Source organism: Antedon mediterranea, chromosome 2 (genome assembly GCF_964355755.1).
Source record: "Antedon mediterranea chromosome 2, ecAntMedi1.1, whole genome shotgun sequence".
NCBI classification, from domain to species: Eukaryota; Metazoa; Echinodermata; class Crinoidea; order Comatulida; family Antedonidae; genus Antedon; species Antedon mediterranea.
In genome coordinates this window covers 23,510,286-23,528,079 of record NC_092671.1, presented here as the reverse complement: position 1 = coordinate 23,528,079, position 17,794 = coordinate 23,510,286, and the positions used below count along the sequence as shown (strand labels likewise).

General features: G+C 34.3%; 1 protein-coding gene across 6 annotated transcripts in view; it reads right to left on the bottom strand.

The window, feature by feature from the left end:
- Window positions 1-17,214, bottom strand: part of LOC140040735 (fas apoptotic inhibitory molecule 1-like) — a 39,006-nt gene extending 21,792 nt beyond the window's left edge. The window contains exons 1-4 of one of the 6 annotated variants that reach the window (XM_072086889.1): window positions 17,184-17,214; window positions 16,982-17,153; window positions 3,083-3,123; window positions 2,719-2,837 (exon numbers count right to left, since the gene is read on the bottom strand). In XM_072086889.1, the coding sequence (XP_071942990.1) occupies window positions 2,719-2,829 (111 nt within the window). In that variant the 5' untranslated portion in view covers window positions 2,830-2,837; window positions 3,083-3,123; window positions 16,982-17,153; window positions 17,184-17,214. Of the gene's footprint in view, window positions 1-215; window positions 927-2,718; window positions 2,838-3,082; window positions 3,124-16,981; window positions 17,164-17,183 lie in introns of those variants that run through there. The other 5 variants (XM_072086887.1, XM_072086885.1, XM_072086888.1 and 2 more) reach the window with 5 other exon arrangements.
- Between the last annotated feature and the right edge of the window lie 580 nt (window positions 17,215-17,794).

Genomic DNA, 17,794 nt, shown 5'->3' with positions numbered 1-17,794 from the left:
CCCACATAAAACAGAAAAAAACAGTTGAAATGTAAGAAAAATAGAAATATTCTGGGTGGAGCTCCACTTTAAAATTATTCAATACGCAGGTGATACAACTTTATTTGAAAAATGAACAAAAAGTGTACACCCTATTTAATTACTTGACTATTAATTTAGTAAGGCTTAAAACTTACGATGTATGTGGTTAGGATCAGGTAGAATTAAAAAAATACCTTTTGATTTAGAATGGCCTCCATTTAATCAACCAACAAAAGTATTGTGAGTCTTTTTCTCATATTACAATACAATTTTGAACTGAAAGTTATTCAGCTGAACAAAATTCTTAATGTCTGGAGAACAAAGCAGTTTGAGTCTGTGGGGAAAATCAAAAACTTTGCAGGAGCGGATCTAGAATATTGAATTAGGGGGGGGGGGGCATAGCTTTGCGAGCGAAGCGAGCAAACATAGGCTGGGAGGAAATTTTGGCGTTCTAGCACATTGTAAGTCGTTTAAAACGATTTACAAACATCTCATAATGTCATTTACCAAACACTCTAAAGCTCGCAAATTACAACATGTGTAACATGCAGCTGATACTTACCTAGGGTACCAAAGCAAGCTAACAACTTGCCTGTATTTTAAATCTAAATTTTTACAACGCGACAATGTTTTTCAGCTTTTATATAAGCATAAACTTGTCCTAGCCTAGGCCGGTATTATTTTCTTACACGCGCGCCGGGTCGATCGCGGTGACTACTTTTTCGCATGCAGCTAAAGTAAAATGACGTCACGGGTTGTCACAGAGTCTCATGCATATTAATGAAGCAAACTTGCTGGAGTATTTCCACCACCACGTCACACACGCAAGATTTATCGAAACTCTGAGCCATCGATCGACTGACGATCATGTTTTTGACAATTAAAATCACTACACGGCATATTCAGATTGATGGTACACAAAGGATGTCGACGTACATGCTTGGTGGAATTCGATCAAGCTGGCGATGTGCTCCGACGTACTATTTTCACTATGAAAATGTGCAAACCATCGGTGATTGATGACCGTCGAAACGATACATGTTTTTAAAAATCTATTTAATTTTTTTCAAAAATATAGCGACAAGAGGTCAAAGGTCAGCATGTTTTTAAGAAAATAGCGGCCATTTTGTTTATGCTAATTATGCAAATTGCTCAATGTCGACAGCCGTCCAGTAAAAAAACCTTCATTCTGGTATCGAGAATCAAAATCCATCAAAAAAAAAAACTATAGGAAACATTACAAGGTTAAACCCCTTGGCTGCCGGACTAAATTTCTATGCTTTTTTGTGGAAGGGCAGTATGGCTTTGTTAAAAGAAAAGTAATTATTAGGGATCTCAAAGGGGGAGGCCTCAAAAATGATTGACATAAAATCCATGTTTAAATAAGTTTGATGGACTCAAAAGGTACAAAAATAATACTAAATAGTATCTGTATTATTTTTTACTGTAACATGAGAACAAAATAAATGGAAGAATGTTCCACAATTTTAAATGTTGATATTATACTTTGAACTTTGAGGTCAATGTTATTTTACAGTGCATTTTGAATAATCATAATAATTAGGGTGAATGGTAACCCCTTGTCTCTGGGTTCCTCTCATGGAGAGTGGCATGGAATTGGTATGTGACCTATTCAGTGAAGATAGGAAAGTAATTCTGTTTATTTCATGGATAGACCTTGTAAAAATTACTTTTTAAGAGTGGTTTCTGAAATTCCAATACTCTGGTTTATAAAAGAAATGATTGTAAAAAGTATATGTTTTAAAGACTATTTATCAAATAATAACTGAAAGAATTAAAGAACCCTTTACAGCTCAAATGAAATGAGAAACCATTTTTATTTGATTGTGATAAGGTAAAACCTGTAATGGTTAGGTTTTTTTTTTAAATAAATTACTTGAATTTCATCATAAGGCAGAAAAAATATTGCCATGAAAATAAATTACCATGTTCAAATTGTTACTAAAATGGAGTGGAATTATAGAACACCTCTACAAGTTGTAATGTAGATAGATCTTTCTTTCTTTCTTTTATTTCAATAATCAATCAATTGTCGTACTCGAGCGTGACCATTGAGGAGTTTGTCCGTTGAGTAATTATTTAATGGAGTATTTTAAGCGTTGATATTGTTCTTAACGAAAAAGCTTTCGTTGTCAACGTTTTCTATTCGAATGACTTTCTGTTAAGCACAAATTTACAATTTGAATGCAAAAAGTACTCAACGAATCTTTACGTTAGTTCCCAATCGAATACGACAAATAATTCACATTCAAAATTCTTATTTTACTGTTTACTTTAAATATAATTATTATTAAGAAAATGATACTGTATTTAATAGTAGAAGTGGAAATTAAATCTCAAGCCTACAATATTTTGTTAAAATTACTTTAATAAAAAAAAGAAACTATTATCGCCAGGGAAAGAAATACCATGTTTTAAATTATGTATAAAATGGGAGTTTTAGAGAACTCTTTGTAATGGCATGCAGAAAATAAAGAGATCTGTCTTGTGATTTGTGACGTTTACTTGTTTTTTTTTTTGTTTATATAGAGGAGAGAAAAAATAAAAATAAACCTGTATATGCCAGTTGCACTATATGACTGACAGTGACACTAATTAAGTAACTCAAGAATAACATTTAAGGTATTACGGTAACTCCAAAAAACATATTACTACTAACACTGGGCAATTACCTACCTTACTATCCAGGTGAATAACTCTCTTGCCGGATGTTGTTCCATGTTCAAAGATTACATTATGAATGCCATCACTTAGAGATACATCCCATTGTGCAACAATATCTGACATATTTTTACCTACATTTAAGCGGCAATAAAATAATATATTAAGCAAACCAAATGAAACAACAATTCTCGCGTACGCATCCCAAGCAAGGTTATCACAATATTATCATTATCAGTAGATCCGACATGCGTACATAGTAGAGTAGGTTAGGTGGGTGCATAGGCATAGAAAGAACGTATCATTGGTAATAAATACTCTACTACTAATTATAAACTATTTTAACTGTTAATTTCTTTTCAGAAACAACATTTCTTACAATGATTTTCAAAGAGCACACATTCACAAACTTCTTGCAACCTGTAAAATAAACAAAATATTGACCAGAACCAATAACCGCAAATACTGGATGATTTTTATCGGAACCAAAATAAAACGCGATTTATTCTACCATATTGAACACAAGACTATATCGGGGATACAGCAGTGGTGGCGCCAGCGGGGGGGCTACGGGGGCTGTAGCCCCCTCGTCAGGGAGCCTAGCCCCCCCCTGTCGGAAACGCGAGTACTTTTCGTCGGGGAATATAATATACAGTAAAAATCATTCGCGTTCACTTCGTAGCTACAGCGCCTAGAAAACCGCGACGTTCCATTTTTGTTAAGTACGTCGGAGGGCTATTACACTTTATTATGCATGCATTGCCACCCAGCAATCTAATAAACAATTAAAACTGCATTCGACATATTAAAAATAAATTTAAATAAAAATAAATATATTATACATTACATGGTTAAACCATGGACGTATAATTACATCTCCAGCTCAGCCAGAAATCTTGGCGTCCAACTAGACAGTTACTTACATTATATACATTCAAGTCTAGCTTAAGGCTCATTTATTCACCATGTCTTATCCAGAAAACTTGTAGCGTATTTGTAATGTTTGTAGTCTAGTAGTTTAAGATTTGTAACTTTTTCATGCTCTTTGTTCAGTAGCGCAGTGAGCTTCTTTTTTAGACGGATGCTTGCGCTTTACAAATAAGGTTTATCGCAAATAGGCCTAGCTTAAAATCGCAAGGAATGTCATTTTACAATGCATGATGGGAAGGGTTTGGGAGCAAACGTCACAACGCGTACGTACAAACAACAAATTACGTACGTACGCGTTGTGACGTTTGCTCCCAAACCCTTCCCATCATGCGTCTCGCACGCTATTTGCGATAAACCTTATTGCCATTATTGGTTATCCGCAACGAAGTTGCAGGATAACCTCTTGTGATTGTACGAAATCATCATCATCATCATCATCATCATCAACTTTTTGGTTATCCGCAACGAAGTTGCAGGATAACCTCTTGTGATTGTACGAAATCATCATCAACATCATCAACTTTTTATTAGTTATCCGCATTGAGCGGATAACTCCTTGTAACTGTCCTGTTTCATCATCTTTTTTTTTTTAGTTATCCGCTTAGTAGCGGATAACTCCTTGTGATTGTAGTGGATCAATATTTTTTTTTTTTTTTTCTGTATTCTTCTTATTTCTTTCCCATTTTTTTGTGAGTCACGTTTCTCTAAAATGTGTAAACATAACATTTTATAACTTTGACAACATGTGGGCATTTACGTTAAGTTGTGCATCTCCTATTTTGAATGACGTCAGAGTTGCGCAACGTGACTTGCGCGCGATTTTATGATTTTTAATGATCGATCATAGCTTAAAAACCAAGAGTAATTTTTTTTTTACCCTTTATGAAAATTTAAGTCATATGAAGGGCAAACTGTTAGTGCACTAAAAATGGCATGTTTTACAAAAAGTTACGCGTGCACGTGCATTTAAAATTTCAAAATGCGCAAAATTAATTTCTAATCAACTTTCTACGCGTTTCATGTCATTTTAAGCATGTAAAAAATTCCCACGCGTGCGCACATTTTTACGTGTGCGGTGCGCACGTAGCATTAAAAACATATTTTTTTCAAGTGATTTATGTTTTTCCAGCCTTTTATAGTAATTTCACCAACTTTTAAACACTTTCGACTTAAAGTTACGTCATACGAGCACGTCGAATTGGACAATTTGCGCACGTTTTTGATGAAAAAGTACAAAAATTTGTCAAAATTATGCCTTTTTTTAAACAGTCGTAATTTCTAAACTACACGGTCAACTTTTTGTGAATGACATATTCCGGAAGTTGATGAGTTGTAGATATCGGATCATGTATTAATATGGCAAACCGGACATTTTAACGTCATCGTATAGCCACGCGAATATAAAATTGAGGATTTTTGTATCTTTCGTCATAGCTCATCACATTTAATAGAGCGCATCTCCACTTATCCATTTTCCATTTTCACCCCGATTTTGATATTGTCTAGGTCAATCAACTATCTTTCGCATGAGTTAAAAATATTTTAATTATTATGACGTCATCATGCCTAAAAATCTAAATTACATGTGGCATTAATTTCATCTTTACAGAAAATTTTAATCTGTTATAGCTCGTAAGAATAAAATGTGATAATCACGATTAAAACGTTTTCTGGAAGCTATTGGATTGTAGATACAAAATCATGTAAAAATTTGGCAAATCGGATGTTGTGACGTCATCATATGGCCAGTTAAATAAAAAAAGTCGTATTTTCATATTTTGCGTCATAGTTCATTACATTTAAAAGAGCGCGCATTAATATTTTACGTATTAAAATTTCTTCTACACGTTAATATGTTGTTGCTGAGATAAATTCTTTCCGAAATTGCTATATCAGTGTTTCATTTTCATACCGTCACCATGTTAAAAATTGGAATAAATGACGGGACCCGTAATTTCGCCTATCCTACACTGTATTAATATGTATACAGATTATACTATGTATACTGTAGATAGTATATGACACAAAATATACAGCATTTAGCACTAACAACATATTATACTCTTCAGTTCATGTCAATATGCCATAATCTTTTTATGTGTCCAATGTATGACGTGCATGTGGCGTTTGTCGTGCGGATAACTAACTCGTCAAAGTGACGAGTTTCATGTCTAGTTTTTTTTCTGTATTCTTCTTTCTTTCTGTCATTTTTGTGTCTCGCGTAACTCAAAAACGTGTAAACATAACATTTCATAACTTTGTCAACATGTGGGTATTTACGTGAAATTGTGCACCTCCTATTTTTGAATGACGTCAGAGTTGCGCAACATGAATTACGCGCGTTTTTCCGAATTTCGCGTATTTAACATAGATCGAAAACCATATAACAATTTAAATTGAAACTGAAAAAAAGTTTAAGTTATATCTTGCGCTAACTGACTATGGGGAAAAAATGGCATGTTTCACACGAAGTTACGCGCGCACGCCCGTTTAAAATTTCAAATTGCGAAAAATCAATTTCTAATCAACTTTCTACGCGTTTCATGTCATTTTAAGCATGTAAAAAATTCCCACGCGCGCGCTTTTTTTTACGCGCGCGGTGCGAACGTAGCGTTGAAAACAATTTTTCTCTCGTGATTTATGTTTTCAAGCCTTTTATAGTAATTTTACCAACTTTGAAACAATTTCGACTTCAAATTACGTCATACGGGCACGTCGAATTGAATAATTTATGTGCGTTTTTGAGGAAAAAGTTCAAAAATTTGTCAAAATTATACCTTTTTTTAAACAATCATAGATTCTAAACTACGAGGTGAACTTTGTTTAAATTACATATCCAGGAAGATGATAAGTTGTAGATAAGTAATTATGCATTGATATGGCAAACCGGACATTGTGACGTCATCGTATGGCCACGCGAATATAAAATATAGGATTTTTGTATCTTTCGTCATAGCGCATCTCATTTAATAGAGCGCCTCTCCACTTATCCGTATTCCATTTTAACCCAGATTTTGAAATTTTCTAGGTCAATCAACTATCTTACGCAAGAGTAAACATTTTTTTAATTTTTATGACGTCGTCATGTATAAAAATGTAAATAACGTGGGTCACTTATATTTATCTTTACAGTAAATTTTAATCTGTTATAGCTCATCAGAATAAAATGTGATAATCACGATTAAAACGTTTTCTGGAAGCTATTGGATTGTAGATACGAATTCATGTAAACATTTTGCCAATCGGATGTTGTGACGTCATCATATGGCCAGTTGAATAAAAAAAGACGTATTTTCATATTTTGCGTAATAGTTCATCACATTTAAAAGGGTGCGCATCTATATTTTACGTATTCAAATTTCTTCTACACGTTAATATGTTGTTCCTGAGATAATTTCCTTCTCAAATTGCTATCTAAGTGTTTAATTTTGATACCATTGCCATGTTAAAAATGGAATAAATGGCGGGTCCCGTAATTTCACCTATTCTACACTGTATGTAATATGTATACAGATTATACTGTTTGCATGTATATACTATATGACACAAAATTGACAGAATTAAGCACTAACAGCATATCATATTCTTCAGTTCTTGTCATAATGCCATAATCTTTATCTGTGTGCAATATTCCAACGTATGACGTGCACGTGGCGTTTGTCGTGGTGCGGATAACTAACTCGTCAATGTGACGAGTTTCATGTCTAGTTAGTTATCCGCACTTGGCGGATAACTCCTTGTTATTGTATGGGATCAATATTTTTTTCTGTATTATAGGTTATCCGCAACGAAGTTGCAGGATAACCTCTTGTGATTGTACGAAATCATCATCATCATCATCATCAACTTTTTATTGGTTATCCGCAACGAAGTTGCAGGATAACCTCTTGTGATTGTACGAAATCATTCTGTATGATTTTTGTGTAACGCTTTTCTCTAAAACTCGCAAACATAACATTTCGGTAACTATCTTAACATATTGACATTTACGTAACGTCGTCAAGCGAAGCTTTTCCTGACGTTTACAATTGCGCAACGTGACTTACGCGCGATTTAACGATTTTGTCGTATTTAACATAGCTCGACAACCAAATAACATTTCAACTTGAAACTTTGCAAAAGTTTAATTTATATCATGCGCTAACTTTCTGTTGGAAAAAACTTGCGTGTTTTACACAAAGTTACGCGCGCACGCGCATTTAAAATTTCAAAATGCGCAAAATTAATTTCTAATCAACTTTCTACGCGTTTCATGTCGTTTTAAGCATGTCAAAAATTCCCACGCGTGCGCACATTTTTACGTGTGCGGTGCGCACGTAGTATTGAAAACGTACTTTTTTCGCGTGATTTATATTTTTCCAGCCTTTTCTAGTAATTTTACCAAATTTTAATCAATTTCGACTTAAAGATACGTCATACGAGCACGTCGAATTGGACAATTTGCGCGCGTTTTTTATGAAAAGGTTAAAAAATTCGTTTAAAATATGCCTTTTTTTAAACAGTCGTAATTTCTAAACTAGACGGTCAACTTTTTATGGATGGCATATTCTGGAAGTAGATGAGTTGTAGATATCGGATCAGGTATTAATATGGCTAACCGGACATTATGACGTCATCGTATGGCCATGCGAATATAAAATTTAGGATTTTTGTATCTTTCGTCATAGCTCATCACATTGAATAGAGCGCATCTCCACTTATCCGTTTTCCATTTTCACCCCGATTTTTATTTTGTCTAGGTCAATCAAGTATCTTTCGCATGAGTTAAAAATATTTTAATTTTTTTGACGTCATCATGCCTAAAAATTTAAATCACGTGTGGCATTAATTTCATCTTTACAGTAAATTTTAATCTGTTATAGCTCGTAAGAATAAAATGTGATAATCACGATTAAAATTTTTTCTGGAAGCTATTGGATTGTAGATACGAAATTATGTAAAAATGTTGCCAATCGGATGTTGTGACGTCATCATATGGCCAGTTAAATAAAAAAGGTCGTATTTTCATCTTTTGCGTCATAATTCATTACATTTAAAAGAGCGCGCATCAATATTTCACGTATTCAAATTTCTTCTACACGCTAATACGTTGTTGCTGAGATAATTTCCTTTCGGAATTGCTACCTTCGCGTTTCATTTTAAAACCGTCAACATGTTAAAAATTGCAATAAATAGCGGGTCCCGTAATTTCACCTATTCTACACTGTATGTGATATGGATACAGATTATACTGTGTATATACTATATATGAATTTAAATAATAAAATTCAGCAATAACAACATATCATATTCTTCAGTTCAGGTCATAATGCCAACGTGAACACTTCCTTTTGTCCTCAACCTATCCCCTTAATGTTAATGTTGCACCACTTGCGCGGCGGATAACCAAACTCGTCAAAGTGACGAGTTACATGTCTAGTTCTTCTTCTTTCTTTCTGTATGATTTTTGTGTAACGCTTTTCTCTAAAACTCGCAAACATAACATTTCGGTAACTATCTTAACATATTGACATTTACGTAACGTCGTCAAGCGAAGCTTTTCATGATGTTTACAATTGCGCAACATGACGTACGCGCGATTTAACGATTTTCTCGTATTTAACATATGTCGAAAACCAAATAACATTTTAAAGTGAAACTTTGCAAAAGTTTAATTTATATCATGCGCTAACTTTCTGTTGAAAAAAAATTGCGTGTTTTACACAAAGTGACGCGCGCACGCACATTTAAAATTTCAAAATGCGCAAAATTTATTTATAATCAACTTTCTACGCGTTTCATGTCGTTTTAAGCATGTCAAAAATTCCCACGCGTGCGCACATTTCTACGTGTGCGGTGCGCACGTAGCATTGAAAACGTATTTTTTTCGCGTGATTTATGTTTTTCCAGCCTTTTCTAGTAATTTTACCAAATTTTTAACAATTTCGACTTAAAGATACGTCATACGAGCACGTCGAATTGGACAATTTGCGCACGTTTTTTATGAAAAGGTTAAAAAATTCGTTTAAAATATGCCTTTTTTTAAACAGTCGTAATTTCTAAACTAGACGGTCAAATTTTTGTGGATGACATATTCTGGAAGTAGATGAGTTGTAGATATCGGATCAGGTATTAATATGGCTAACCGGACATTGTGACGTCATCGTATGGCCACGCGAATATAAAATTTAGGATTTTTGTATCTTTCGTCATAGCTCATCACATTGAATAGAGCGCATCTCCACTTATTCGTTTTCCATTTTCACCCCGATTTTGATATTGTCTAGGTCAATCAACTATCTTTCGCATGAGATAAAAATATTTTAATTTTTTTGACGTCATCATGCCTAAAAATTTAAATCACGTGTGGCATCAATTTCATCTTTACAGTAAATTTTAATCTGTTATAGCTCGTAAGAATAAAATGTGATAATCACGATTAAAACTTTTTCTGGAAGCTATTCGATTGTAGATACGAAATTATGTAAAAATGTTGCCAATCGGATGTTGTGACGTCATCATATGGCCAGTTAAATAAAAAAGGTCGTATTTTCATCTTTTGCGTCATAATTCATAACATTTAAAAGAGCGCGCATCAATATTTCACGTATTCAAATTTCTTCTACACGCTAATACGTTGTTGCTGAGATAATTTCCTTTCGGAATTGCTACCTTCGCGTTTCATTTTAAAACCGTCAACATGTTAAAAATTGCAATAAATAGCGGGTCCCGTAATTTCACCTATTCTACACTGTATGTCACTGTATGTGATATGGATACAGATTAGACTGTGTATACTATATATGAATTTAAATAATATAATAAAATTCAGCAATAACAACATATCATATTCTTCAGTTCAGGTCATAATGCCAACGTGAACACTTCCTTTTGTCCTCAACCTATCCCCTTATTGTTAATGTTGCACCACTTGCGCGGCGGATAACCAAACTCGTCAAAGTGACGAGTTACATGTCTAGTTCTTCTTTCTTTCTCGCTATTTTTGTGTAGAGCGTTTCTCTAAAATGTGTAAACATAACATTTTATAACTTTGACAACCTGTGGGCATTTACGTGAAGTTGTGCACCTCCTATTTTTGAATTACGTCAGAGTTGCGCAACGTGACTTACGCGCGATTTTATGATTTTTTATGATTGATCATAGATTAAAAACTAAAAGTGATTTTTAATTGACACTTTGTGAAAGTTTAATTTATATCATGCGCTAACTTTCTGTTGGAAAAAAATTGCGTGTTTTACACAAAGTTACGCGCGCACGCGCATTTAAAATTTCAAAATGCGCAAAAATAATTTCTAATCAACTTTCTACGCGTTTCATGTCATTTTAAGCATGTACAAAATTACCGCGCGCGCGAAAAATATTACGCGCACGGTGCGCATAGAGCATGAAAATCATGTTTTTTTCTCTTGAATTGTGATTTTCCAGCCTTTCCTAGTCATTTTCAAAAAGATTGACATCATTTCAAATTAAAATTACGTCATACGAACACGTTGATTTAGCCCATTTGCGCGCGTTTTAGTTGAAAAAGTTACAAAATGTTGTCAAAATTATGCCTATTTTGAATGTTTTATAGCTTCTCAGGATCAACGATTACCCCTAATTTTTTTAACTTAATATGTAAGCAGATATGTTGTAGATATGAATTCATGCAGAATTTTTACCTCACGGATGTTGTGACGTCATCATATGGCCACACGAATGTAAAATATAGGATTTTTTTGTCTTTCGTTATTGCTCATCACATTCAATGGAGCGCATCACGCTTATATGTATTTCTTTTTCTCCGAGATTTTAATATTGTCTAGGTCAATCAACTATCTTTCGCATGAGATAAAAATATTTTAATTTTTATGACGTCATCATGCCTAAAAATTTTAATTACGTGGGTCATTAATTTCATCTTTACAGTAAATTTTAATCTGTAATAGCCCGTCAAAATAAAATGTGATAATCATGATTAAAACATTTTCTGGAAGCTCTTGGATTGTAGATATTAAATCATGTGAACATTTTGCCAATCAGATGCTGTGACGTCATCATATTGCAAGTTAAATAAAAAAAGTCGTATTTTCATCTTTTGCATCATAGTTCATTATATTTAAAAGAGCGCGCATCAATATTAAACGTATTCAAATTTCTTCTACACGTTAATATGTTGTTGCTGAGATAATTTGCTTCCGAAATTGCTATATCTTAGTGTTTCATCTTGATACCGTCGCCATGTTACAAATTTGAATAAATGGCGGGTCCCGTAATTTCACCTATTCTACACTGTATGTAACATGTATACAGATTATACTGTTTGCATGTATATACTATATGACACAAAATTGACAGAATTCAGCACTAACAACATATCATATTCTTCAGATCAGGTCATAATGCCATAATTTTTTTCTGTGTGCAATATTCTAACGTATGACGTGCACGTGGCGTTTGTCGTGCGGATAACTAACTCGTCAAAGTGACGAGTTACATGTCTAGTTTCTCTTCTTTCTTTCTGTATGATTTTTGTGGATCGCTTTTCTCTAAAACTTGCAAACATAACATTTTGTAACTTTCTCAACATATCGTCATGCACATGAAGATGTGCAGCGAAGCTTTTCATGATGTTTACAATTGCGCAACGTGACTTACGCGCGATTTAACGATTTTGTCGTATTTAACATAGCTCGACAACCAAATAACATTTCAACTTGAAACTTTGCAAAAGTTTAATTTATATCATGCGCTAACTTTCTGTTCAAAAAAAATTGCGTGTTTTACACAAAGTTACGCGCGCAGGCGCATTTGAAATTTCAAAATGCGCAAAATTAATTTATAATCAACTTTCTACGCGATTCATGTCGTTTTAAGCATGTCAAAAATTCCCACGCGTGCGCACATTTTTACGTGTGCGGTGCGCACGTAGCATTGAAAACGTATTTTTTTCGCGTGATTTATATTTTTCCAGCCTTTTCTAGTAATTTTACCAAATTTTAAACAATTTCGACTTAAAGATACGTCATACGAGCACGTCGAATTGGACAATTTGCGCGCGTTTTTTATGAAAACGTTAAAAAATTTGTTTAAAATATGCCTTTTTTTAAACAGTCGTAATTTCTAAACTAGACGGTCAACTTTTTGTGGATGGCATATTCTGGAAGTAGATGAGTTGTAGATATCGGATCAGGTATTAATATGGCTAACCGGACATTGTGACGTCATCGTATGGCCACGCGAATATAAAATTTAGGATTTTTGTACCTTTCGTCATAGCTCATCACATTGAATAGAGCGCATCTCCACTTATCCGTTTTCCATTTTCACCCCGATTTTGATATTGTCTAGGTCAATCAAGTATCTTTCGCAGGAGTTAAAAATATTTTAATTTTTTTGACGTCATCATGCCTAAAAATTTAAATCACGTGTGGCATTAATTTCATCTTTACAGTAAATTTTAATCTGTTATATCTCATAAGAATAAAATGTGATAATCACGATTAAAACTTTTTCTGGAAGCTATTGGATTGTAGATACGAAATTATGTAAAAATGTTGCCAATCGGATGTTGTGACGTCATCATATGGCCAGTTATATAAAAAAGGTCGTATTTTCATCTTTTGCGTCATAATTCAATACATTTAAAAGAGCGCGCATCAATATTTCACGTATTCAAATTTCTTCTACACGCTAATACGTTGTTGCTGAGATAATTTCCTTTCGGAATTGCTACCTTCGCGTTTCATTTTAAAACCGTCAACATGTTAAAAATTGCAATAAATAGCGGGTCCCGTAATTTCACCTATTCTACACTGTATGTGATATGGATACAGATTATACTGTGTATACTATATATGAATTTAAATAATAAAATTCAGCAATAACAACATATCATATTCTTCAGTTCAGGTCATAATGCCAACGTGAACACTTCCTTTTGTCCTCAACCTATCCCCTTAATGTTAATGTTGCACCACTTGCGCGGCGGATAACCAAACTCGTCAAAGTGACGAGTTACATGTCTAGTTCTTATTTCTTTCCTTCCATTTTTGTGTAGAGCGTTTCTCTAACATGTGTAAACGTAACATTTCATAACTTTGACAACATGTGGGCATTTATGTGAAGTTGTGCACCTCCTATTTTTGAATGACGTCAGAGTTGCGCAACGTGACTTACGCGCGATTTTATGAATTTCGCGTATTTAACATAGGTCAAAAACCAAATAACATTTTGAATTGAAACTTTGCAGAAGTTTAATTTATATCGTGCGCTAACTTTCTGTGGAAAAAAAATTGCGAGTTTTACACAAATTTACGCGCGCACGCGCATTTAAAATTTGAAAATGCGAAATAACAATTTCTAATCGACTTTCTACGCGTTTTATGTCATTTTGAGCATGTCAAAAATTCCCACGCGCCCGCAATTTTTTACGCGCGCGGTGCGCACGTAGCGTTAAAAACATTCTTTTTTCGAGTGATTTATGTTTTTCCAGCCTTTTCTAGTAATTTTACAAACTTTTAAACAATTTTGACTTAAAATGACGTTATACGAGCACGTAGAATTGAACAATTTGCACGGGTTTTTGATGAAAAAAATAAAAAATTCGTCAAAATTAAGCCTTTTTTTAAACAGTCGTAATTTCTATACTAAACAATGAAAGTTATTTTTATTACATATTCTGGAAGTTGATGAGTTGTAGATATCGGATCATGCATTAATATGGCTAACAGGACATTGTGATGTCATCGTAAGGCCACGCGAATATAAAATTTAGGATTTTTGTATCTTTCTTCATAGCTCATCACATTTAATAGAGCGCATCTACACTTATCCGTTTTCCATTTTCACCCCGATTTTGATATTGTCTAGGTCGATCAACTATCTTTCGCACGAGTTAAAAATATTTTTATTTTTATGACGTCATCATGCCTAAAAATTTAAATTACGTGTGGCATAAATTTCATATTTACAGTAAAATTTAATCTGTTATAGCTCGTAAGAATGAAATGTGATAATCATGATTAAAACGTTTTCTGGAAGCTATTGAATTGTAGATACGAAATCATGTGAACATTTTGCTAATCGGATGTTGTGACGTCATCATATGGCCAGTTATATAAAAAAAGTCGTATTTTCATCTTTTGCGTTATAATTCATTACATTTAAAAGAGCGCGCATCAATATTTCACGTATTCAAATTTCTTGTACACGCTAATATGTTGTTGCTGAGATAATTTCCTTTCGAAATTGCTACCTTCGCGTTTCATTTTGAAACCGTCAGCATGTTAAAAATTGGAATAAATAGCGGGTCCCGTATTTTCCCCTATTCTACACTGTATGTGATTGTGATATGTATACAGATTATACTGTGTATACTATATGACACAAAATAACAGAATTCAGCAATAACAACATAATCATATTGTTCAGTCCAGGTCATAATGCCATAATCTTTTTCTGTGTGCAATATTCCAACGTATGACGTGCTCGTGGCGTTTGTCGTGCGGATAACTAACTCGTCAAAGTGACGAGTTTCATGTCTAGTTTCTCCTCTTTCTTTCTGTATGATTTTTGTGGCACGCTTTTCTCTAAAACTTGCAAACATAACATTTTGTGAACTATGTTAACATTTTGACATTTATGTAACGTCGTCAAGCGAAGCTTTTCATGATGTTTACAATTGCGCAACGTGACGTACGCGCGATTTAACGATTTTCTCGTATTTAACATATGTCGAAAACCAAATAACATTTTAAAGTGAAACTTTGCAAAAGTTTAATTTATATCATGCGCTAACTTTCTGTTGAAAAAAAATTGCGTGTTTTACACAAAGTTACGCGCGCACGCGCATTTAAAATTTCAAAATGCGCAAAATTAATTTATAATCAACTTTCTACGTGTTTCATGTCGTTTTAAGCATGTCAAAAATTCCCACGCGTGCGCACATTTTTACGTGTGCGGTGCGCACGTAGCATTGAAAACGTATTTTTTTCGCGTGATTTATGTTTTTCCAGCCTTTTCTAGTAATTTTACCAAATTTTAAACAATTTCGACTTAAAGATACGTCATACGAGCACGTCGAATTGGACAATTTGCGCGCGTTTTTTATGAAAAGGTTAAAAAATTCGTTTAAAATATGCCTTTTTTTAAACAGTCGTAATTTCTAAACTAGACGGTCAACTTTTTGTGGATGACATATTCTGGAAGTAGATGAGTTGTAGATGTCGGATCAGGTATTAATATGGCTAACCGGACATTGTGACGTCATCGTATGGCCACGCGAATATAAAATTTAGGATTTTTGTATCTTTCGTCATAGCTCATCACATTGAATAGAGCGCATCTCCACTTATCCGTTTTCCATTTTCACCCCGATTTTGATATTGTCTAGGTCAATCAACTATCTTTCGCATGAGTTAAAAATATTTTAATTTTTTTGACGTCGTCATGCCTAAAAATTTAAATCACGTGTGGCATCAATTTCATCTTTACAGTAAATTTTAATCTGTTATAGCTCGTAAGAATAAAATGTGATAATCACGATTAAAACTTTTTCTGGAAGCTATTGGATTGTAGATACGAAATTATGTTAAAATGTTGCCAATCGGATGTTGTGACGTTATCATATGGCCAGTTAAATAAAAAAGGTCGTATTTTCATCTTTTGCGTCATAATTCATTACATTTAAAAGAGCGCGCATCAATATTTCACGTATTCAAATTTCTTTTACACGCTAATACGTTGTTGCTGAGATAATTTCCTTTCGGAATTGCTACCTTCGCGTTTCATTTTAAAACCGTCAACATGTTAAAAATTGCAATAAATAGCGGGTCCCGTAATTTCACCTATTCTACACTGTATGTGATATGGATACAGATTATACTGTGTAAACTATATATGAATTTAAACAAAAAAATTCAGCAATAACAACATATCATATTCTTCAGTTCAGGTCATAATGCCAACGTCAACACTTCCTTTTGTCCTCAACCTATCCCCTTAATGTTAATGTTGCACCACTTGCGCGGCGGATAACCAAACTCGTCAAAGTGACGAGTTACATGTCTAGTTATTATTAATTATTATTAAGAAGTGTATCGTTTGTAAATCCGTTCCATTATAGTTTATAATTGAGTTCTACTAGCCTAGCCTACTAGGACATGATGTTACAGTAGCCTAGGGCCTAAGTAATTTCCAATGTTCGGTTAGGCCTAGCCTAGGCTAGCCTCCTACTAGCTAGGCCTAGTAGGTAGTAGGCTAGGCCTTATTAGGGCCTAGGTATAGGCCTATTTAACGATACATAACATAGCCTACTAGGCCTAGCTAAGCTTTGCCTAGAGAACGTAGTAGGCCTGGTACTACTTACAGTTACCTTCAAAACAAAGAGATCAAAGTTGTACTGTAGGCTGTCCAGGTCATTTGTGTGTGAAATGAGTATTCGATTATATTCTTGGTTGTTGTACGTGTTTGTCCCGTTTTGTTGTGTTGTCGTCGTTGCTATGACATTTTCTCGAATTCAGAGAGGACGATTCCTAGGCCTAGGCTAGGCCTAGGCCCTAGGCCTAGACCAAATTTATACACACTTGTTGTGGTATTTATCAAGTTTTTAAAGGTGTTTAACTATCCGTATTTTATTGATACTGGCAATGCTGATATACCCTAGGGCCTACTATATGAAAATCAATTACTGAAACGTTATTTTATATTCAATTATTACTTCAAAAACTTTGTTTATTTCGTGCATTCGCCAAGCGGTCAACAGAGGGTTAGCGGGACGCGATTTTTTTTTCCGTACGAGAGTTCCTCCATCGGTTCGTTTCGGACTCAATCGACTCTTCGGTAAGCCACCGATGCTCACTGATGCGTGACAGCAACCACAAGACAAAACGTGAGCAGCTTTTTTGCACGAGTGACAGATTTATACATATTAGAGGCCTAATACTATACTCACTGTAAATATAATAATAAATATTAATAGTAGTACTGAACGTCATTGTAATTATAATAATAGGCCTAGAATTTTAATAATATAATACTGTATAGGCAGCCACAAACGGATATTGGGATGCTAGTCAAGTCGCCCCATCGCAAAGTCGCCCCATACAAAGTCGCCCCATACACAGTCGCCCCATCGCAAAGTCGCCCCAAAACAAAGTCGCCCTGACACAGTCGCCCCATT